General features: G+C 38.6%; 1 protein-coding gene across 4 annotated transcripts in view; it reads left to right on the forward strand.

The window, feature by feature from the left end:
- LOC117421324 (dymeclin-like) overlaps positions 1–24,907 on the forward strand; it is a 176,248-nt gene that overhangs the window by 8,930 nt on the left and 142,411 nt on the right. For 3 of the 4 annotated variants that reach the window (XM_058994156.1, XM_058994176.1, XM_058994170.1), the window contains exons 2-6: positions 3,577–3,773; positions 10,324–10,376; positions 11,761–11,854; positions 15,427–15,560; positions 23,993–24,065. In XM_058994156.1, coding sequence (XP_058850139.1) covers positions 3,634–3,773; positions 10,324–10,376; positions 11,761–11,854; positions 15,427–15,560; positions 23,993–24,065 — 494 coding nt within the window. In that variant the 5' untranslated portion in view covers positions 3,577–3,633. The remainder of the gene's footprint in view (positions 1–3,576; positions 3,774–10,323; positions 10,377–11,760; positions 11,855–15,426; positions 15,561–23,992; positions 24,066–24,907) is intronic. The other variant, XM_058994166.1, reaches the window with a different exon arrangement.

Consider the following 24,907-nt stretch of genomic DNA (forward strand, 5'->3'; position numbering starts at 1 on the left):
GTAGGCTAGTACAAGAGTCTTGAACTGGATACGAGCGGTGATCGGGAGCCAGTGGAGTGAGTGGAGTAGTGGAGTAGCGTGGGCGAAGCGAGGCAGAGAGAACACCAGGCGGGCAGCAGAGTTCTGGATGAGCTGGAGCGGACGGGTGGCGGACGCAGGGAGGCCAGCCAGGAGGGAGTTGCAGTAGTCTAGGCGGGAGAGTACTAGGGCCTGGACCAGGAGCTGGGTAGCATAGTTGGTGAGGAGGTAGCATAGTTGGTGAGGATTTAATAGATTTAAAACAAGCAAAAAAAGATTGCCTTTTTAATCAAGAAAACGTGAATACAGTAGGCCTACTTCTGATTTGGCTTGTCCAATGCAAATGTAGATGCCTAAAGTGTGTATTCTAACAACTTGCTAATGTACTGTACTAGCACTAAAAGAAATGCACTGTCACACACTCAAGGTTTTAATGCAAACCGGCAACAGGAGACTTCAAACTGGGTTCCAATTTGTTGCATCGATTCACCAATATGTAATCAAAGCTCGGGAAATTTAAAGACAGTTGATTAATAATCGATGTATCGATTTAATTGTTGCACCCCTACTGTTTTGTATTTATTTTAAACAGTGTTTTATTGTTATTACTGTACAGCCTGGATGGGGTTAAAATGCCCCATCCAGATAAAATCGTGAGAACGCATGGTCAACAACGAGTGATTATTGACAAACTGGCTGTTGACCACGCGTATGAGAAACACTGTGCCGAATGTGGTCAAGGGATAAACTAGGTAATTGATAGCCATTTAATCCCTCGGCCACAATATAAAAAAGCAGCTTTCACTCACTTGAGATTGGGTGTTCAGAGGTGGTACGTGGGTAAAAGTGAAACTAAAAGAGAAAACAATTGCTACCCGTGCTGGATTTTAAACCAGCACGATACTTGTTTGTTTTGGTTCACGGTTTTGTTTTGTCAATATGTTTTGACCATCATGCCATTTTGTTTTTGTATCTGTTTTGTTTGTTTCAACCTTTTGATTTTAATAAAGAAACAAGCGCATTTGCCTCTCACTCCGCAGTACTCGCCTGTTGTGTTGATCCATTCATTTCCTGGTCTGATGTCACCCACAAGCCATCCTTACCACAGTAGGCTATCCTGCTGCAATAGCTTGTCTGCTATTTGAGACATTGAAACTTGTATTCTGTGTTATTGACAGTTTCCTTCAATACCATGATCAAAATACAATATCAATTCACAAAAAGATATTCCACAGAAACTTTGCTAAGGCTACAAGTCTCATCATTTGGGTTAGAAGCATGTTTGCAGTAGAAAAATGCAAAAGCAAAATGACGGTGATTTATAGGAAGGTAGAAATTAATGGAATGCTCAAGTGTGAGGCTAGGTTAGGAAGCTGAGTAGTACTGAGACTTGTTTTGTACAGGACGTAGAATAGGTGTTGTATATAGTCATTCTGATATTTGCGGTGTAGAATAACAGAAACAGTGTCAATACCATAATGTACCTAAACCGCAAAACCGGTATACTGACATCCTTACATGATAGCAGTGTTTTTTGTGTTAGTCCATTAGATATTCCCCAACATCACTGACTTGATTTTTTTCCCCATCAATTTTCTCCTGGTTTTCAATGCTAAAAATAAGCACCAAAACATTCCCAGGGAATTCTGAAGAAAAAAAAAAAATTTAAAACAGAAAATGAAGAACCCTAATTATGCATCCGTCATGAAGAGTATTATACCAGGATTGTCAAATGAATACAGGGATAGAAATAAACTTCTGGGACTGAAACAGTCAGCTCATCTTCAGGATGGAGTAATCCCACCAGTATAACCTGAGCAATGTTTAGTCCTTGTTAATGAGGAGAATGTGTAGAGGGAAATACAATATGCTAAAATGCTGATCTACAAGATTGTCATCTCCATTACTATTTTAGACTGGTCTGGTGTTTCTTGTGTTGTATTCACTGCAGCTTTCACAGGTTATTTGAGTTTTGTTTGATCACTCCCATGTCTTGCGGGGTCAGCTAGCAAGCCAAGGAAAGAGAACTGAAATTCCTTGTAGTTTATTCTTATACAGACACTTCATTTATAGTCTGTGCAGCGGGTGATGTTTTTCTGAAAGTTGATAGATTCGAATTTAGTAGACTGATGGTTTTCTACATGACGCACCTTAAAGCAGGAGTGTCCAATCACGGTCCTGGAGGGTCATTCCACTCCAGGTTTAACAGCTAAAATGATGCAATGACCTACCTCAGGGTCTGGATGGAGGTTTAATCGGTTCAGTTAAACCAGTGGTTTTCAACTCCGGTCCTCGGGGACCCCTGTGTCTTCTGGTTTTCATTCCAACTGAGCTCTCAATTACTTGACTAAACCCTTAATTAAACTAATAGTTAGCTTATTTAGTCCTTTTATACTTGTTTTCAGCTCTTAAACAATTGGAGATTTCAATTTAACTCTAAAATGTTATAAATAACTTAATCTGCAACTTTGTAGGAGCGGAGAACAATTAAAAAGGTCTAATTAAGCTAATTAGTTCATTTAAGGGCTTAGTTAAGTAATTGAGAGCTCAGTTGGAATGACAACCAGAAGACACAGGGGTCCCCGAGGACCGGGGTTGAAAACCACTGAATTAAACAATTTTATAGAACAGGTTTGGAACAAAGACCAGGAGTGGAAGGGCCAACTTTGGACACCCCTGCCTTAAAGAGTAAGTAGTGGGGTTCGAGAAAATATAGCGTTACACGTCCCCATGTGTTGCTACAACTGTTTAAATAACATACCTGTAATTTTTCTTTTCGTTAAACTTTTTACTCTTAGTGCACATTTTGAAAAGAGCTTTGAAAGAGACTTTAAAGTTATGTGTAAAAAGTTGTCAGAATTTTTTTTTTTAAATACATTTAAATTATTGAAACAGTTATAGCAACACGTGGGGACATATAGCATAATATTTTGCAGAACCCCACTACTTACTCTTTAAAGCTCATATTTATAATATCTTTCTAAAAACTGAGATGTGTTAAAAATAAGCTTTGAGGAAAAAAAAAAAAAAAAAAAAAATATATATATATATATATATATATATATATATATATATATATATATATATAATCTATCTATCTATCTATATATCTATATATCTATATATCTATCTATATATATATCTATCTATCTATCTATATATATATATATATCTATATATATATATATATATATATATATACTTCTGAAATTTCTCATTGAGTTACAGTGCAGATAGTATTGTGTGCATGTTTTCAACCAGGAATAAATGGATGTATCTAAGTTGACAACAAAGGCACTTCTCCAAGGGGGACTGAAGTTGACAGTAGAGGGCAGTAAAAAAAAAAAAAAAAAATTGATTTTGTGGACCTGATTTTGTTATGATGCATTCAGACTTTTTTTTTTTTTTTTACTTTCCTAACATACTGTAATCCCTGCTGATTGCCTGCAAAAGGATGAAGTAATCTATTGATCAGAAACTGGATGTTGTGTTGCTCTAGTGTCTTATACCTGTTACAAACTGCATCTGTTAATCATTCTTCCTTCCTTGATTTCTCAGCAGCTCCTGCATTCTGGAAATGAAGGTGTAAAAGCACTTCTCCATTGTGACTAGGAGATGGGAGCCAAGGCCAGCCACGTGAGCGAACTGTCAGAAAACGAGAACCTAAGGAAGTTGATAGGCACAGAGTCAATATCAGAAAATGACCCTTTCTGGAATCAGCTTATCTCATTTTCCTTCACAAGCCCCACAAACAGGTAAGCTTTGTGGAATTGAAGAGTAATTCTTACAAAGGTTGAGAGTCATTAAATCATTTTAATGGCCCACAGCTACCTTGGCCCACACCTGCCTAGTTGACAAAATGCCCTTTTTAAAAAAAAAAAAAAAAAAAATTTGATCAAGGATTATTCCCCCCACTCCCTCCCGAACTCCAAGTCAAATATTGTAAATTAGGTTAATGACTTTATCACAGTACAGATGGCTGCTTACCAAGACTTGAAGTACTAAGTTTTCATGACGATATTTATGCCCATTTCTTATGATATGTATTATATTGATGCATTGGATTTAGGTGGTGAGCTATTTATTTATTTATTTATTTATTTATTTATTTATTTATTTATTAAAAGATACTCGCAACTCTAATTTGGTATTCATAGCCATGGAGGAGGATATGTACAGTAACATGCCATTAACATACTTGATTAGGCTTGTTGCAGTGTTAGAAAGACAGTGGGGCTGGAAGGAATCTGGTTTAGCAGATGGACTCCATTTAAGTATGTCTGAACTTCTATGCCAGTAATGAGGTATAACTAGTTTGGTTAGTCTGAGCCTGGCTCTGAGACGTGTTTATAATGTAATGTTTTTATTTGTCAGAACAGTGTACTGTAATGTCAGTTTATTGCCATGGGTACTATACACGGTGTACTGTGTGTCTGTAGAACTCTCATTGCATAAACATCCCAAGAATAACATATTCCACTGCAGAGCTTTCCCACATGGCACATGAAAACATGAGCCTGGCGCTTGCATGTTTCTCCAGCATTCTCAGGCTTAGCCATTTGACACCAATTGTAATTTATCACTAACCGTACAGCAGGATTCCATGGGTGGAAAACATTAGCTCTAACCCAAAATAAACAGATCTGTTTGCTAACTGCTGGCTAATGATTCACTCTTATCGAATCTTGCAATCTAATATACTGGAAACTTGGACAGTTAAACTACAAATGTTGTGATGTAATTTCATTTCTCCAGCCTCCTATACCGTGCGCTCGAATAAGCGGCAGGGAAGTGGAAATGTTTTTGTTGGTTTATTGGTTCTACCACACAGAATCTACTACTGGCTATATGCAGTGCTCGAAGTAAGCTTTTTATTTTAGACAAAAAAAAAAAACTTCTCTTTAAAAAAGGCAGTCCAAAACAAACTTTAGAATAGGTAATAGTGAACAGAAATTTGAACTGTTGGCACCATGATGGCTGAAATCTCATGTGAACTTTTGGTTGAACACGTTCAGAGCATGAAAACTCCAAAGTTGTGGGGTTAAAATTTGAACTGTGTTCTTCTGTAATTTCTGACTCATTCGCTTCGTTTGTATTGCTGCTGCTTAGAGATATTGGTGTAACTTTCTTTGGCTTTGAAATAAGACAGTGTTTTTTGCTGTCTGTTTGATGGCATTTTATTAATCTTCTAATAGGTTTGCGTGGACATCTGGATAAGTTGGTGCACATGCACATAGCCTCGGAGCCACTGAAAACAAACAGCTGTCAGACAGCATTTCCATTTGTAATTGACATGCTTCTAATTGGAACTACCATACACTGTATAAGTCATTTTCCCAAAATGACAAGGAGTTGTGTGGTTGTGGGATGCCACTACCATGACTGTATGAAAGACAAGCAGCGGTCATTTTTTTAATTGCCAAAGCGGCGCTTAAACTTAGATGGACGAGAAAAGAGTCTGGCTGCTGTACATCGACAGCTGCCAAGATGGATCTCAAGAACCACCTGCAGCGAAAATGTTCATGGTAAACATAGTTGTACTTAAAGTATAAGTTACAGTAATACTCACAATTATAATTATAATTACAATTAGAATTTATACACAGACAAATATAAAATATAATAACCACAATACTGTAACACTTTAGAAGTGCAGAGATGGGTTTTATCAATAAGCAGATTTATTTATTATTATTATTATTATTATTATTATTATTATTATTATTATTATTATTATTAAGGCTGGGATTTTGTCATGGGTGTGTTTTTTAATGCCCATGGCTTGCAATATATGTGATTTTTGTTGACGTGTCTGTGATTTTTCACTGAAGTGAAAGCACTCCACTTTACCAACGTGACTAGTGTAAAATGTACGATAGGAGGTGCACCCTACCTCCAGACTACTGGGGGAGGGGAAGCACACTGGGTACCACTAACTTCAGTAACGTGCCGCTGCCACCACCTGGAAACCCGGGAACTAATGGGAAAGGGGAGGGGGAAGAACAAACAATGGAAGAGTCTGAGGGCAAAATGTAATGAAACGAAAAATAGTCTAGACAAAGTGAACGGCTACAGAGGAGCCTATTGATAGAGGGGTGGAACCAAGAAAGGCATTACCACAAACCAGGATAATTAAATCAAATCACATATCAGTTTAAGTTTTTATGTAATATTAAAACAAGTTGCAACACAACATAAAAACAATATACTTTCTGGTCTCTTTCCCTCTGCCTTCAAAAAAGCCTCCATCACTCCCCTCCTCAAAAAACCTACCCTCGACCCCACCTCCCTCCAGAGCTACCGTCCTGTCTCCCTCCTACCCTTCCTCTCCAAAACCCTCGAGCGGACTGTACACCGCAAGCTCTCTGCTTTCCTGTCCAACCACTCTCTGCTCGACCCTCTCCAATCTGGCTTCCGCTCTGCTCACTCCACTGAAACCGCCCTCCTGTCTGTCACCAACTCACTTAAGTCTGCCCGAGCTGCCTCTCTCTCCTCTGTCCTAATTCTCCTCGACCTCTCTGCTGCCTTTGACACTGTTGATCACTCTATTCTACTATCATCTCTCGCTGACCTGGGGATCTCTGGCACTGCTCTGGTCTGGTTCTCCTCCTACCACTCCAACCGCACTTACCAAGTAACCTGGCGTGGAGCAACCTCCACACCTCACCCTCTCTTAACTGGAGTCCCCCAAGGGTCAGTCTTGGGTCCTCTCCTGTTCTCTCTCTACACCCGCTCCCTGGCCCCACTCATCGCATCCTATGGTTTCTCATACCATTTCTATGCTGATGATGCTCAGATTTTCCTCTCCTTCCCCACCTCTGACTCCACCATCTCCTCCCGTATCTCTACCTGTCTGTCTGCTATTTCCTCCTGGATGCACTTGCATCACCTCAAACTCAACCTCTCTAAATCTGACCTCCTTTTCTTTCCCTCCTCCTCCCCCTCCTCTCTGTCTCTGTTCCTCTGGAATCTACCACACTCTCTCCCTCTTCTTCTGCTAAGAACCTCGGAGTCACCCTGGACCCCTGCCTCTCTTATTCCCAGCACATCTCCACTCTGGCATGCACTCTGAGCAATATCCGAAGAATCCGACCCTTCCTCATCAACTACGCCACCCAGCTCCTGGTCCAGGCCTTGGTACTCTCCCGCCTAGACTACTGCAACTCCCTCCTGGCTGGCCTCCCTGCATCCGCCACCCGTCCGCTCCAGCTCATTCAGAACTCCATTCCCCGCCTGGTGTTCTCTCTGCCTCGCTTCTCCCACGCAACTCCACTACTCCGCTCACTCCACTGGCTCCCGATCACCGCTCGCATCCAGTTCAAGACTCTTGTACTAGCCTACAGATGCCTTGACCATACTGCACCCAGCTACCTCCAGACCCTCATCTCTCCCTACACCGCCACTCGACCTCTCCGCTCCGCCTATACTAGAAGACTGGCTCTACCTCCTCTACGCTCCCCTGCCTCCCGAGCCCGCTCCTTCTCCATCCTTGCTCCGCAGTGGTGGAATGACCTTCCTACAGATGTCAGGACCGCCCAGTCCCTGACCACATTCCGGCGCCTCCTTAAGACTCGGCTCTTCAAACAGCACCTGTAGAACTCCTCTGTTGTATCCTGGGACACTATCACCCTTCATTTAAATGTGCTTTATTTGCTCTTATCTGCCCCCTATTTTACTGCATTTAATCCTGTACTTCAGAGTACTGTAATTTGACAAGTGTTTAATCTGTAGTATTTTGTAGTTAATCATATCCTGATGTAACTATCACTGTTATCTGCTGTACTATTGAATTGTACTGTCACACTTGTACTTGCTTGAACAAAAGTCATTGTATTTATCTTGCTCTTATTGTATTATTACTTGTACTGTAACACTTGAAATGTATTTGCTTACGATTGTAAGTCGCCCTGGATAAGGGCTTCTGCTAAGAAATAAATAATAATAATAATAATACATACAGTCACTAAAATGCGTGAGAGATGTCTTTACACTTGCTTTCTATCTCTAGTATAATATATTCTTCTCACAGACCAGCTACAGCAAATACAACTTGTTCTAAAACCAACAATAACCTTGAATATGTGTCCTAGAGGCAGTAGTACGTACAGTATTATCTGGCAATCGCTGCCTTGCTGTGTTCATTTAAAGCAGAAAGACCTGACACAGCTAGTCCAACGGGCAGAGTAGCTCCACTAAAGATGAGCCAAGTTTTCCTTTTTCTTTGACCGGTAAACTTACTTTATTTATTTATTTATTTATTTATTTATTTTTTATTATTATTTTCTCCCAATTTGGAATGGCCAATTATTTTATTATGCTCAGCTCACCGCTACCACCCCTGAGCTGACTTTTTTTCACACTGCGGACTCACCATGCAGCCACCCAAGAGCTGCAGCGTCAGAGGACAACGCAGCTCTCGGGCAGCTTACAGGCAAGCCCGCAGGCGCCCGGCCAGACTACAGGGGTCGCTGGTGTGCGGTGAGCCAAGGACCCCCTGGCCGACATAACCCTCCCTCCTCACGGGCGACGCTCGGCCAATTGAGCGCCGCCCCCTGGGAGCTCCCATCCTCGGTCGGCAAAGGAATAGCCTGGACTCAAACTCGCGACTTCCAGACTATAGGGCGCATCCGGCACTCTACGCAAGTGCTTTTACTGGATGCGCCACTCTGGAGCCCCTTTGACCGGTAAACTGATGTGATTTAATGTTGAGTTCTCAATAGATTAGTCTGATTTCTCACAACAGCCTTATTTTTTGAACAATTATTTTTATTCATTTTCCAATTTTTCTGCCAATTTGTGGAATGTCCAATTTTTATTCAACCTGGATCACCGCTGCAACCCCCGAACTAACTCGGGAGAGACGAAGACGAGCACTCACGTCCTCTGAAACGAGTGCCATCAGCCGTCGGCTTTATTTTTTGCTCTGCAAGCCCACCTTGCAGCCATATCCGGAACTTACAGCATCGGAGGACCACACAGTTCTGAATTGCGTACAGGCTGGCCTGCAGGCGCCCGACCAGCCACGGATTACTGGCATGCGATGAGCCAAGGACTCCCCAGCTGACCTAACCCCTACCCTGCCCGGGCAGTGCATGGCCAATTGTGCGCTGCCTCCTGGGAACTCCCGTCCACGGTCGGCAGTGGCATAGCTTGGATTCGAACTGGCGATCTCCAAGCTGTAGGGCGCATTCTGTGCCTTTACCGGATGCACCACTCGGGAGCCCCACCACAGCCTTATTAAACTGCCGTTCTAGTTTTGATCCCCTCCAGCTGTGCAGAGTGTATAATATTCACTGAAAAGGATACACCTCATTAAACTAGACACTGTTCTGATTAACAGTGCAGACAGCCCTGGAGAAGGCCAGAAGATAACAGTTTCTAATTTGATCAGTGCACTTGACATGCAGAGACGTGCCTCTGTTGTCTACTGTTGTTTAAAAGGATGTACTAATGGTGCATTTGTACAATAGCATGTTTCAGTATGTGTGTTCCATTAGGTTTCCTTTTCCTAACCAACGGATGTCACCAAGCTGCTGAACCCTGGGAAGTCTCCGTCTGAACTTATGTGCCTGGCCAGTAGGGGTCGCTGAAGCACGATTTGAGATGAACAGTCTCACCAACAAAAAACAGTATTTCTCATGCATGCATGCATGCATTCATTCATTCATTCATTCATTCATTCATTCATTTACACACAATAAATATCAATTACATAAAACTGTAAAGCATGGTGGTCTGGGAAAATGTGTAGTTTTAAACAAGCTAGTTATATAATGACTAATAGGTACAGCAGGGTTGACTAGTTTGTGAGGTTAATACAGCAGCATAATCCTTTTATAGACCTTACTGGTATTTAATTATGTGTTGTTGGCAAATTGGGTGACAAGGTATAATAGCCACCCAAAGCTCTAGCAGGAACTTGGTTTACAGCAGCTAATTGTTGAAGTATGAAGGGTGAAACGAAACTTAATAAATTCAATGACAATCTTATTGAAGACATTGGTAAAGACTTCTAGTCTAAATGTTTGTCATTTTAATTTATTATTTTATTTTAGTATTTCTAAATCCAGTACTATTGATAATGTAATAGTAAGGGAACAGAACTTGCCCTCAAGTGAGGTATGTGCTGTTATTTATTTACCCCTTTTGTAAAATGGAAAGCAAAAACAATTCTCCAAAAATGTTTAGAATTAACATGGAAATACATGTATGACCACTATGTGAACACCCTAAAATGGTGAGACTTCATTGAAGGTTGATGAATAAAATGAAACTCAGGCTCACCGTGATTTATTTCTTTTGCAGTGCGGACACAAAGCTTCTGGAGGAAACAACTATCTCGCTTTCTAAGGCTCTAAGTATGTGTATTTTTATTCTATATTTCATTCTTCACTTTTTTGCTTACGCTAATCCCCATCACAGTTACTGACATGTTGTGCAACACTTTTTTTTTTTATCCCCATAAAAAGTTATGATACTCTAGTCTATACCAAATATGTCATATACATTGTTGTAATTGAGTCTATTTAACAAAAGATGTTAAACGTTTAAATACAAACAATATATAAGTACTGTATATAATTCATATTATACTATATTTTTAAACAAATTACTGAAATGTATGTTTGCTTAATTGGTAACATGTATGTTTTCTTAAAAGGAAAAAATAAACTAGAATGGTGTTTACACAGAAATCACGTCAAAGTGTGCTCGCTCACACGGGGTGCACAGTAGGGGTCACAAATTCCAAGTATCTGGCACTTCATTATATCTTTCTAGTTCCTATGCCTGGTGGTGAGAAGTGTGCTCTGCGGTTACAAATACATTACATTTTGCTGTGGAAGGTACAGTTTTTGCATTAGCCGTCATGGTTGTTTTGACCGCCAGTATGGCGCCGTAGCCTGCTGGGGTCACGTGACTGCAAGCCCTCAATACTTTTGAGAATCTTTGCTGAAGTATGCAACAGATTAGACAGAACCCCGACTTCTTCGAGTAAAATTTATAAACCAGAGATCCCCAAACTTTCCTGGCTTGCAGTTTTAGTGTCAAGGTATTCAGTGTTAAAATATATGTAAATTAATGAATCCCCAGCTTTGGGATCAGTGCTTTGTGAGATATCAGGATTGTTTGGGAGAAATTATTACTGCACGGAATTACACATTACTATTAATCTTTCCCAGTCCCAGCACTGATTTAGATCTACATTTGTGCTTGGATTGTTTAATTCCTGATTTATTTTATTTATTGTATTATTATTTTATTCCTTTACCCGAATGGCAAATACACTGAAGTAGGTTCCCACAGATTTGCTGCCAGCCTGTGTTCACTTTCTTTCAACAAACAAGTTAGGTTGCTGAGAAGTATATTTATGCCTACCCATAAAGAAGGAAATCCCTGCACCCTCAGAGTTACATTTCCCTATAGGGCATGTAGTGGCACAGTGGAGGGTATTATTGGGTAAACTCGCTCAGCAGCTCAGTCACTGGTGCCAACTCTGTAGAGATGTAGTCCCCGGTGCTGTCAGTCTGTCATGAGTGGTGTGTGTGTTTTTTGTTATCACATTCTTGCAAGTACAGTATTCTGAATATGCAGATTTTTATCATTAGTTAGAAGCCCTCTGAGTTGTGCATTGTACTATTATTTTCTGTGTTAAGAGCTGACGCCTTCCTGCAGTTTTTGATTTTAAGTTTGTTTGATTTATTTGTTTGAATTTATTTTTTTTGCTCTGCTCTCTTTCATTAGTTGTGAACAATCCAAGGACAGGAAACTTCGGAGCCCTTGTGAGAATTTTCCTTAGCAGAACCAAAGAGCTGAAAATCTCAACAGAATGCCAAGAGTGAGTAAAGCATGTTCCTTTACTTGACTTTATTAAAAAAAAAAAAAAAAAAGAATAAGCTTTATGTAAAATCTCATTTACAAAGATGTCCCAGGGTGGCAGGCACAAGCACACATTTAATTTGGTTTTGTTCCTTTACTCTAACTCTTTCTGTTATGAGTTTACATCAAATTAAAAAATAAAAATTAATCTACCCCATTTGAAATACCCAATCCGTATGCCACTGAGGAGCCCTAAACAAACAACCCCTTTTTTTCATTCTTCTAACTTCCTCTTTATGTGTGTACATTTTTCTGTTGTTCGAATTTAATAAAACATGCAGTCTGAACTACCTGTATAAATAGTAGCAGTACTGAATCACCCACTATAACCATTGGGGAAAAAGGGTTAAAAACCTTATTGCAGTAAGTAAATAACAATATAGTTACACAGTACACTCCAGTCTTATAAGGTACACAACAATTTACTTACACATTTTGAGATGAATGTGTCACTTTTAACATGCAAAAGCCTACAGGTAATTAACCGAATGATCATGTAGTGTCTCTGTGCCTTTCCCAGACAGGGTGGATGCCTCTTTGTATTTTTATTATAAAATGTGTTCACTGGGAAGTCCCAGTTTAGTCATCTTGTCTCATTTTCTGTGGAGACCTGGTTGACACAGGCAGACGGTTGTTACATGATCATTCAAACATTAAACAGTAATAGTTGCATCAACATAAATATTTACATGAATCCTCCCTATGCGATTCTATCCCCCAGAATACGCAAATATATGTAACGCATCTGAAAAAAAAAAGAAAAAGTATTTATTGTAATAGGTAAAGTACTGGAATTTGTTGCACAATTCTCTCTAGAGCAATCACTGTATGTACAAACTGTTCTCGGAGTCCCTCGCGGAAAACAACACAAGTATTAAGTTCCTGGTACAAAAAACATTTTAGACTTGACTTGAAGACCAGGGTTAAAAAAGACGGCACCTTACAGCTCTATAATGGTCTTATACATTGGCCATGTCCCTGCTCACCTGCATTTTGAACCCTGTTGGAATGTATAACTTCATTTGTAGTGCCCTTATCGGTGCAAGAGGAGGGTCTATGGGGGTGGGAAGGGGTCAGTTTATACATCTAATTTCCTGACATTTCACAAAAAAAGAAGAGATGCATCAGGTTCTGCATTACTTCTGGTTGAGCAACAGTTAAGCAGAAGGTTACAATGCTTGGTTAGTCAGAACGTGTGGTATAATTGTGGTAGTCCGGTAGGAGACCTTCTGTCTCCTCTTACAGCAATACGTCTCTGAATGCATCATCACCAAGGAGGTAATTGAACGGAATTATGTGGCTTATGCAAGTGTGCATCAGCACTAGACACCTAGGCTCCTAAACTGCAGCTTCAATCTATACCACATGTGAGATTCAGAAACAGGCATGTGACAAAAAGCTTAAATAATACAGTGAAATCCACTCCTTTTTAAAGATGAATGAGTTGAAGCAATTGGAGCACACTTGTATAGCAACAGTGATTTAGTTATTGGTTACCTTATAGTAGATTAATAGTACCTTCCGTGTGTGCGAAGCCTGGTAGTTAGCACCAAGCATACAAATATGGGTGAATTGTTTATTTTACTGTTATCTTTGCTTTCTTTTCTTTCTGCATACTCCTCTGTCCTCTCATGTTGTACAGTATTATTTTTGTGCATTTAATAATGTGCCCCCTAAGGTCCAAAAATGTTATGGTCACTTTAGATCCATTTTCATGGGTGATCTCATAATTGTGAAGGTTATGTTGGCTGGGGCAGGTTCTCCTAATCATATTGAAGTGACCTGATGAGTCCAGACAGAGACTTCAATGGGCTCCAGGGTTCAGTAGCTTGTAAACATCTGGTGCTTAGGGTCGCCTAGTTGATCGTCAGTCCTCCTGAAATTGGGTTGAAAAGCAGAGTGAAATATTGTACATAAAAATGTGTAGAAGAAAAAAAAGTCCTTGAGTTTGGTGTTGGCAGAATATCAAAACATTATATCTTTCTTCAGAAAATAACCTGTAGTTCCCTACAGAGTGTGGGACAAGAAAAATTAACAGCTGTGGAAATAGTTTAAACTTTTGTTTGTATAGGATATAGTCAATAACTTCTAGGCAATTAGTAAGAAATGTGGCACACCCCCCTAAACATCTTAGTTTAATTTAAAATATAACAGTATCACATGAGCTACAGTAACTTCTATAGGACAATTCTGGTCATAAGGCTGGCATTTCTAGACATAACAAATATTACCTATTTATTTTCCCATTGCAACATCCAGTACTGAGAAGAGGAACTAACCACATTTTTTTTTTTTACTTCATTTGTTAAAACACACTTAAAATGATGTAGCATCAATTTAATGTTAATAAAACAATTACAAAAGAATCAGAAAGCCGCATTTCTGTCTGAGGTATTTTAATGGGCAAATGATGTCATTGAAGGTGTGGCCACAAGCAATTTAATAAAGCAACATTAGCATGCATAGCCCGGTCTGCTCAATGCAGACAACTGTGTAGTTTTTATATTTATTTTCCTAATGAGAGTCTGTTGCGAGTTAAGCTAGGATCGACAAACCTGACAAATATGTATATTGTTTACAATAAAATTGACATTTGACATTTATAGCCCTATTGCTAAATAAGAGTCGCCCGCGCTAGGATCCACACACAGAATATTGACTGCATTTTATCTAATTGTCTGTAGAAGTATATAAAACATATAGATTTTACAAGGGATCAGATGAATATGTATATAAAACACAGCAGCTGTCAAGACCACAGATGTGAGAACTGGAAAATAATATTTTGTTTTTTGTTTTATTTTATGAGACTAAACTGACCTGTAAGAGGAACTTTCTTTACCTCAGTTTCCACTTCTCACCTGAAGACTATCTTTTTGGTCTTGAAGTCTTGTATATTTTATATAACAGTAGATATTCAGCTGATCATATTAAACCTCCCAAAAAATCTTTGTTCTTCAAATTGTCAATCATAAATTATTTGAAAATATTTAACTAAAGAGAATGTAATGGAGCTCCTTGTAATGGTCTGAGCTAGCTATGACAATAAAAAAATCACAATTGTTACTCTAGGATACAAGTTATTTTAAACATCTTATCTTATCTTATCTTATATTGACTTAAGTAGCATCTACATGTTATGCGTCAGTACTATACTAAAAATGAAGGGTGATGTAAGTTCTATAGCAGTGTTTTGTTGTTACCACGTACATGTTGTAATATCCTTGGAACATGAGCCAGAGGCTAGTCAAATTTAGCTCTCTGATTAGCTGAACTGGGTTCTATGATTTGTAATGGAAATCAGGTATAGTTTAGTGTTTCCCATGCTGGATTACCTGAGATTTGCAGTAAGGGGCTGTGGCTCAAAGAGTAAAGTGACAAAATTGGAGCTTGAACCCATCATTTCCAATCACTCTGAATTTTTTCTAAAACTAAACACTGCCTGCTTTTATTTTAAACATGCATAATAGATGTACATGTACATGTTTGTAACTTTAGCTCTTTTTTTTTTTTTTTTTTTAACCTCACCAGTCAGTTGTTTATCTGGCAGGCCCACAATGCCTTGTTCATGATCCGCTGTCTGCTGAAAGTGTTCATCAGTCAGATGTCAGAAGAGGAGCTGCACTTCCAGTTCAGTTACCAGGAGAGGGCACCAGGGACATGTGGTAAGTCTTGACTAAACTGCATAACTGTCCTGTGCACCATGCCATTCTGCTTCAGACAGAATGATCAGGACACACAATGTGACAAATAAAATATTGTTAGGGGTAAAATAGTAGTTTCAGATAATGGACAATACGATCTGCACAGATCTATATTTATTTTTTTCCCAAACAAAAGTCCTCTTACTGTAAATGTAAATTTGTAAAATGTCACCAAACTAACATAATACGTCTCATAATAGGCTATGGGTCATCCAGGCTACTTGGTGTCTTGATGGAATGGTTATTGAGTCTGGCAAAAGAAAATTAGACTGGCTAATCAGTGCAAGCCTTGCAGCTGCAGGTTTCTCTGCTCTGCTCAACACAGGGGCTAACGGTGCAAAGTATGGAAGCTGAGTCTTGCCAGCGATGACAAACGTGGACTAGCTGTTTATTACCAGGCACCCCAAGAAAATCAAGATGCACACTATAAAGTACAATTATCATTGTTATTTCAAGAGAGTCACTGCTTGGAGAACATCCTAAGATAAGTTGATATTATGATTATTGTTGGAGCATATCACTTTCTTTCCTAAAAGAAATGTTTAACACTTGTGCTTTTAATTTAGTAAATAAAACAAGCCTGAAAAAAAAATTGCATAGCATTTTCTTCAGGGGAACATAATTTATTTTATTGTTTTATTAGTGATTCTTTTGTACATACTAAGCAGCAGAGTTGGGGTCAAGTCCTTTTTTTCAATTCCACCTCCACCTCAATTCAATCTGGTCAACTGGTCCACCCATAAATATTCAATTCCAACTCCAATGCCTTCAATTCCAATTATATTTCCTTCAATTCCAATCCATGAAATAATACAAATTGTGTAGATACATACAATGACTCACATTCATGTGATATGTACATCTTTCCTCTTATTGCAATTGTTTTTAATTATTATTATTATTATTTATTTCTTAGCAGACACCCTTATCCAAGGTGACTTACAATTGTTACAAGATATCACATTATTTTTACATACAATTACATTATTTTGTACACATTATTTTTACATACAATTACCCTTTTATACAGTTGGATTTTTACTGGAGCAGTCTAGGTAAAGTACCTTGATCAAGGGTACAGCAGCAGTGTCCCCCACTGGGGGATTGAACCCACGACCCTCCGGTCAAGAGTCCAGAGCCCTAACCACTACTCCACACTGCTGCAGAAATAAATATGATTTACAGTAGTATTATGATATACATCTATCATAATGTACATGTGTATATCCATCAGACCTGGGATAATGAGTTGTAAATATGGTTTGTGAAATGTACTTGATTATTTTCAAATAATACTTTCTGCAATTTGTATTTAATTATTTTCCAAATAAGAGTTGATTTCTGTAAAATGTATTTAATTATTATTTGGAAAATAATTAAATACAAATTGTAGAAAGTATTATTTGAAAATAATTAAGTACATTTTTGCAGAAATAAATAATTTGAAAATATTTCAATTCAGATTGCAGAAGCTATTATTAAAATATTTGAAGACGGTTTATGGAAAGCAATTATTTCAAAATATTGAAGTATGAGTAAAGTAGTTGAAATAAATTGAAATGCTTTAAACTCTTCAGAAATATGTTCCTTTAACATAAAGGAATTAAATTGTTACCATGCATTCTAAGCATATTAAGACCTGGGGCTCGTTTCTATATCACGAGGTCGTATGTGTAAACATGACAAGTCTTTCAACCCCTTCTCACTTTCGAACACCATGGGTTCTCGTATGTTTCTATAAACCTGCTCGGATCTTAATTGGTGTAGCGTTTGAATACGACAGGGAGACTGAGCACTGTATTACCTGGCAAATACGCACCGCAATTACGAATAGTCTGGGAAATTGCATTCACGTGCAAAACTATTTCTGTAGGAGACATATCCTACAGTATTAAATGTCCCAAAACACATTTTCAGCTAACCTTTATCACTGTAATTGTATATACACACATATAATGCAGTTGTTTGGAAGTGCACCATTCACACAGATTGTATTACATAGCGTTCTAGTTAAATAGGTATATATAACCATCAATCAGTCAAATTTTATTTTGTATACCGCCTTTCGAGGTGAGCCACCTTCACAAAGCGCTTAACATTAAAACAATTCAATGCAATGGAAAGACATAAAAAAGTTGACAAACAATAAAAATATAATAAAAAACCTAAATAAAAATAGTAAGTAATAAAAAGATAATATCCACCATTAGTGATTACACCTGTCGGAACACACGTGGCACATTAAACCATTTAAATAAAAGGATATTAATTTGTAAGGGAATGTCGTATGTGTTTGGAGACGAGGGATGATGGAATCAGAAATAAATGGCCGAAAAAGTAAACATTTTAGCAGCCCAGCTTACAAGTGCAGTTAGATGAAGTTGAGAATAAGGAATTGTTATTTTCGAAACTGAACAACAGCAGTGGAGATGTGAGAGTGAGAAAACAGGCGGCGGCCCCCCCATCCTGCTGCAGTTTATCTGCAGAAGAAGAGAGAGTCATGGTATATAGCAACGCCCCCCTGTCCTTGTTAACCTTAAATCAATAACCAGTTATACCTGCTGTGGTGTTCATTCTCAGGAGACCTGGGACAGAATAAATGTTGATTTATCTGAGTGACACTTTTACCACACAATTATCCTTTGAAAACTGCTCTGTTTCAATTCGGTAGTAAGCGTCATTATCTAAGAAGCCAACAATGCTGTCGGTAAGCTTCACTTGTGTTAATTACACGCAGATGTGTTCTCTTGAAACTGTTAAGCCAGGCTTCACCAGCAGTACAATGACATTAACTTCTCATCTAAATGCTTTAGTTCTTTATGATGAATATAGACTTTAAATTATACCTTTAGCCAATTCATCACAATTAGTATTGATATGAAAATGGGTGAAATGCATCAAAGTTTTTTTTTTTGTTTGCTTTTTTTAAGTAATTCAATACAACAAACCTGGGTGGAACTGAATGGAATTGATGAATTCCACTCATTTTAACATGTCAATTCCAATTCTGTAACTTATTTTTTTCAATTCCAATTCCAATTCTGTAATTGATATTTTTTCAATTCCAATTCCAGAATTGGAATTGACTCATGAATTCCAATTCAATTTGGTATTGACCCCAACTCTGCTAAACAGTATTAATTCTCTTTCCCATAGATTACATTTTGTTAAACGCATATTATAAAAGTGTTTTCTATATACATGTTATAAGTATATCAGAATTTTGTGGAATTTGATCAGCTGTGTTCAAGTAGTATTTGTTATTTCTACTGTGTTGTCACAGTGACATCATTTAATATTAAGAATGCCTCAGGCTAGTAACATGTAAATCTAATTTGAGGTTCTGTAAAAATACAAACATTTGACAATCTGAAATCCAAGATACTAAGCTTAATGCTTCATGATTGTGTACTGCAAGTAAATCATTTAGTAAAGTAGGTTTAATAGTGAAGGGAAATGTCAGGACAGTACAAGCCAGCATGTCTATCCAATCTGGTCAGAGCAGTAATTTTATTTCCCACTCATTATGGCAAAATGAACACTACGTTACTGTAATTAGTGTTTATCAACAATTTGATTTCTGTCAAGTATATCATACTTGAGGAAGGGTGGGGGGGTGAGGGGTGGAATGACAAATACAATATATATATATATATATATATATATATATATATATATATATATATATATATATATATATATATATATATATATATATATATATATATATTAGTACCAGTCAAAAGTTTGAGTACACTTGCTGGAAACTAGGTTTTTTTCATAATTGATTTTACGTCGTATACGTTTCTGTAAATACTTGAAAATGAAAACACATGTTCCAATATACAAAACAAAACATAAGGAGTTTCAAAGCAATGTTCAAGAAAATTGAAAATTCTCTAAATCTTGGATTCCTCAAAATAGCCACCCTTTGCCTTAATAACAGCCTCACAAACACGAGGCATTCGGTTAACAAGTTTCAGCAGCAAATCACCCGACATGTCTTCCCAGCTCTTCTGCAGCAATTCCCAGAGATGTAAGGCACTTGTGGCTAGCTTTGCTTTGACTCTTCTGTCCAGTTCGTCCCATACAAGTTCTATGGGATTGAGGTCTGGAGACTGGGCAGGCCAGGTCATTAGATTGAGTTGTCCTTCACTTTCCTCCTTTGCCAGATAGTTCTTGCACAGGTGTGTTTCGGGTCATTATCTTGCTGAAGAATGAAGGACTGCCCAACTAGCCGTAATCCTGATGGAATAGCATGCCTCTGAAGTATGCTATGATAGCCATGCTGGTTGAGCTTGCCATGGACTTGGTAAAGATCACCAACACTGTCACCAGCAAAGCAACCCCAGACCACGACACTGCCTCCTCCATGCTTGACAGTGGGAACCACACATGCAGAACTCATGCGCTCACCCTCTCTGCGTCTTACAAATACTCAGCGGTTGGACCCAAATATTTCAAATTTTGACTCTTCCACTCCTCAAACGTCCTGTTTCTGTGTTTTTTGGCCCAGGCAAGTTTCTTCCTCTTATTCTGCACTCTTAACAGTGGTTTCTTTGTAGTAATTCTTCCAGTTAGGCCAGCTTCACGCAATCTCCTCTGAACAGTTGATGTTGAAACATCTGTACTTCTAGTAGCATTTAGCTGAGCTTGTATTTCAGGTGCAGTTAATCGCCAGTTTCGCAGACTTGTGACTCGAATGAACTTGTTCTCTGATTCTGAGGTCACCCTTGGCCTGCCTGACCTTGTTCGGTCCTCATGAGTGCCAGTTTCTTCAAATCGTTTGATGGTCTTGGCCACAGCAGTTACAGACACTTGCAAAGTTCTTGCGATTTGTCTTAAAGATTGACCTTCATTTCTTAAAGTAATTACAGTCTTTTTTCTTTGCTTAACTGAGCGTATTTTGCCATTTTCTGCTCCCTTACATTCAGGAATGACAAACTTGTGCCTATGCTACCTATATTTATAATAATCATGGACCCTCACCTGTTAACAATAATTGGTGACAAAAGGTTAATTAGGTAACATGCTAGTTAACTTGGAGAACATCTAACAAAGACACTTTTATACTTAGGCCAGTGTTCTAACACCGTGTTATACACATTTCAGGCTTTTAAGTGACTTGGGCTTCAGACTGGAATCCCCTTGCTTTGGGTGACCATTTCTTTGAAATTGACAAGATTTACATTTTCATTTAAAAATAAAATTTTTGAATGCAATTCACTTATGATTATCAGCTTATATAAGTACACGCATAGATAATCATGAAAAACCTGGTTTCAAGCAGGTGTACTCAAACTTTTGACTGGTACTATATATATACACTACCGGTCAAAAGTTTTAGAACACCCCCATTTTTCCAGTTTTTATTGAAATTTAAGCAGTTCAAGTCCAGTGAATAACCTGAAATGGTACAAAGGTAAGCGGTAAACTGCCAGAGGTTAAAAAAAAAAGTTTAGGTTACCAAAAACTGAAAAATAATGTACATTTCAGAGTTATACAAAAAGGCCTTTTTCAGGGAACAAGTAATGAGTTAACAACTTACAGCTGTTCTGCAGCAATGGAAGTAAATTAAGCCTTGAAAGTTGATGCTAACAATTCCTACAGGTGTCCCAACTTTTGGTGATTACTTACAAACCCTCTGTCTGTATAAAAGCAGTGTTGGAACAGACTGTGTTACTACACCCTCTTAAGCATTATTTGGACAGTATTGTACTGCAGGAAGTAGTATATTGCTCTCATAATGGCGAGAAAAAGGCAATTAACAAAGGAAGACAGACAGACCATTATAACCCTTAAAAGTGTAGGTCTTTCCTTTAGAGAAATTGCAAAGAAAGCCAAGGTGTCAGTGAGTATAGTTTCCTACGCCATCAAAAGGCACTTGGAAACTGGAGGAAACTCTGACAGGAAGAGGTCTGGCAGACCCAAAGCCATAACAGAATCAGAAGACATGTTTCTGAGAGTCAACAGCTTGCATGATAGGCGGCTCACAGGACAACAGCTTCAAGCACAGCTTAACACTGGTCGAAGTAAGCAAGTCTCAGTTTCAACTGTGAAGAGAAGACTTTGAGCTGCAGGTTTGACAGGTCGAGTGGCAGTAAGAAAGCCATTGCTAAGATGGCAAAATAAGAAAAAGAGGCTTGCCTGGGCCATGAAGCACCGCCAGTGGACTACTGAAGACTGGAAGAAGGTCTTATGGACCGATGAATCAAAATTTGAAATCTTCGGTTCATCAAGCAGGGTTTTTGTACACCGTTGAGTAGGCGAAGGGATGGTTCCTCGGTGTGTGACACCAACTGTCAAACATGGAGGAGGAAGCGTGATGGTCTGGGGCTCTTTTGCTGAATCCAGAGTCGGCGACTTGCACAGAGTGAGTGGCACCCTGAACCAAAACTGCTACCACAGCATTTTGCAGCGCCATGCAATACCCTCTGGTATACGCCTAGTTGGTCAGGGGTTCATCCTACAGCAAGATAATGACCCAAAACATACCTCCAGGCTATGTCAGAACTACCTTAGAAGAAAAGAACAAGACGGTAGGCTTTAAATCATGGATTGGCCAGCACAGTCTCCAGACTTAAACCCCATCGAGCTGGTTTGGGATGAACTGGACAGAAGGGTGAAAGCAAAGCAACTCACAAGAGCAACACATTTGTGGGAACTTCTGCAACAGTGTTGGGAAGAACTTTCCGAACAATATTTGATTTCCATTGTAGAAAGAATGCCACGAGTGTGTTCGGCTGTTATAAGGTGGCTACTTTGAGTCAAAAATTTAGATTAAATTTTGTTAAACAAAACTATTCCATGATTTCTTTTTTTTCTCCAATTGTTTATTTGTTCTATGCTTTAATTTCAGAGTACATTGAGACATTAAACTGCGTAAATTTCAATAAGAACTGGAAAAATGGAGGTGTTCTAAAACTTTTGACCGGTAGTGTATATGTATACACACGAGTATGTTTGGTGCTTTTGGACAGTCAAGGATTATTTTATGTTTATATAAAGCACTGAACAGTAATTGCTTTCAGATTCGTAATAAATATTTCCTCATCTGAAAATCCTGAATAAATATATACTTTTGATCCCAGTGGTTCCCTGTTCCGTGTGTTGGCCATTATAGTCTAATTTACTGGGTTTAAGAGCAAAGGTTTGTCCTTTTGTTGGCTGGCATTTTTTTTCTTTTTCAAATCTCACTGTTTATGGGAACACTTTGAGGCATTTAAAAGTTACAAATTAATGTGCTTATTTTGGAAGATATTGAGTGGTACTGAAGTATTTGGTATTCTGAAGTAAAGTGTAAAATGTCCAGTACAAAAACATTTCACTTGGGATTTAAAATGTAAAAATGAATCAACCGCAAATAATTAGACCTATACCCCAAGCAAGTGTGGTTTCAGTGGTTGGATTCAAGCTTGGCAAGTGACTCAACATTTGGCATGTGTAAATATGTCTATTGTGTTTTTGTTTTTTCATGTTCTGTATTGGCGGCAAGTCAAACATTCTGATATAAACCATCTCCACCAAAGCAATGTTTAAAAAAGTTTTTTTGTTTTTAAATCGAAAGAGACCGAAATTTAGTTTTTTAGGTGTGGGTACTCGCTTTACAGATTTCCATAAGCCGTATTCTCTTCAGATGTGATGGCATTATGTTGCACAGTGCATTATGCCTTGAAATGACTCTCTATTTGGCAAGTCACAGTTACACAACCGGCTTATAACATTTGGGAAGTACTTTAGTCAAAAGTGGTTAAAATATCTTTATTATTCTTGTTTTTGAACTGCTCTTATCCGTGAGCTAGTGCTCTGGATAAACATGCTTGTGTGCTTGGTTGTTGACATGTTTTAATAGGTTACTAGGGCACTGATCCATAATGCTGAACTGGCAGGCGCAGAATACACAATATATAATTATGACCATATGCACATTTTTATTAATTAACATTTGCGGCCCATGAAACTGTTCAAGATAAAGTTAGAAGTTTGTTTTTTATCTAAGAGAATGCTTATAAACTCCCGAAACAACAACAAAAATACTTAAACCAAACATTTCTTATGTTTTTTAATTGGGCCTGATCTGCAATATTGTATGCAGTATTTTGCATTTAATATTGAGTAAGTGAGGTAATGGAATATACAGTAAGTTTGCATAGCCCGGTCTATCATCAAAAAAGGAAATCCAATTTAAAATAACCCCTTGCTTTTTTGTATTGCAGTGCCTACATAAGTGATGATAAAATTTGGTTTAGAAGGTGAATGCTACTCAACCTTGGCTGCAATAAAATGCTGATATATAATTTATACAAACAAATACACAGTCATCATCATAGGATCCAAAAAAAGCAGATATCGGGTAGACTGATCATGTTTGAACTCTTCATAATTTTTTTTAGCTGCTGGCGAAGAAGATCTCTTTGAGGAGGTGTTGTGTAACCTGGTCCATCTCATTATTGAAGTACCCTTACTGTAAGTATTTTTTATTTTTTCAAAAGTTCTTGTATTCTTTCCTTGAAGGTTGCAGGACATGCATGTTATTCCTTATTGTGCTCATTATACTACAGAAATTTTACAACAGCCCATGAGATGGTGCAGCGTAGATACAGTGATGTACTGATGTGTCGTCAGGTGCAGTGGTCAAGTGAATGAAAAATAATGTCCAAACAGCGTTTTCTCCCAAAAACAGTCAACGTATTTAATAATAACAAATAATAACAACAAAAGTAGTCCACCCCTTTACCAACAATGGTATTGGGGGGTACACGGCAGGCTTTCAATCCAAAACAAACAAAACAGGACTCGACAGTGTGCGCGCTCGAGTCCTGGGAAACGTAGTGCCGGTGAGGGTGATGCGGTGCGGTGTGGTGCTGTGCTGTGCTGTGCTGTGCTGTGCAGAAACGCGCTCCTGTCTGCCTGTCTGCGGCTCACTCCTCCTCTACAACGAAACAAACACAAACAACAAACCAAAAAGATAAACAGTACAGGCTCCGGCTGTCTGTACACGTCAGCACAAGGCAGTGTATTGACGTAGCTGCTTCCCCTTTGTACCCACAAAGCCCTCCCTGCAAACAACCCATTGCCATGGTTTCTCCAATTGAGGGCCGTCCCGCAGCTGATTGCAATGGAGTCTTTCCGGGTACATGCAACTACGCGCTGCCCCTAATATGGTCACCTTCCGGTTTCTGCCTACTGTCAAAGCAGTCCATCTAGGAGGCAGCATGCCACCGTCCTTGCACAGCGTCCTTTCCGATCGGCAGGGAGATTTACAACACCGACTCTTTCTCTCTTTATCACATGATGTCACGATAGGA

The sequence above is a fragment of the Acipenser ruthenus genome, chromosome 2 (genome assembly GCF_902713425.1).
Source record: "Acipenser ruthenus chromosome 2, fAciRut3.2 maternal haplotype, whole genome shotgun sequence".
Classification (NCBI taxonomy): domain Eukaryota; kingdom Metazoa; phylum Chordata; class Actinopteri; order Acipenseriformes; family Acipenseridae; genus Acipenser; species Acipenser ruthenus.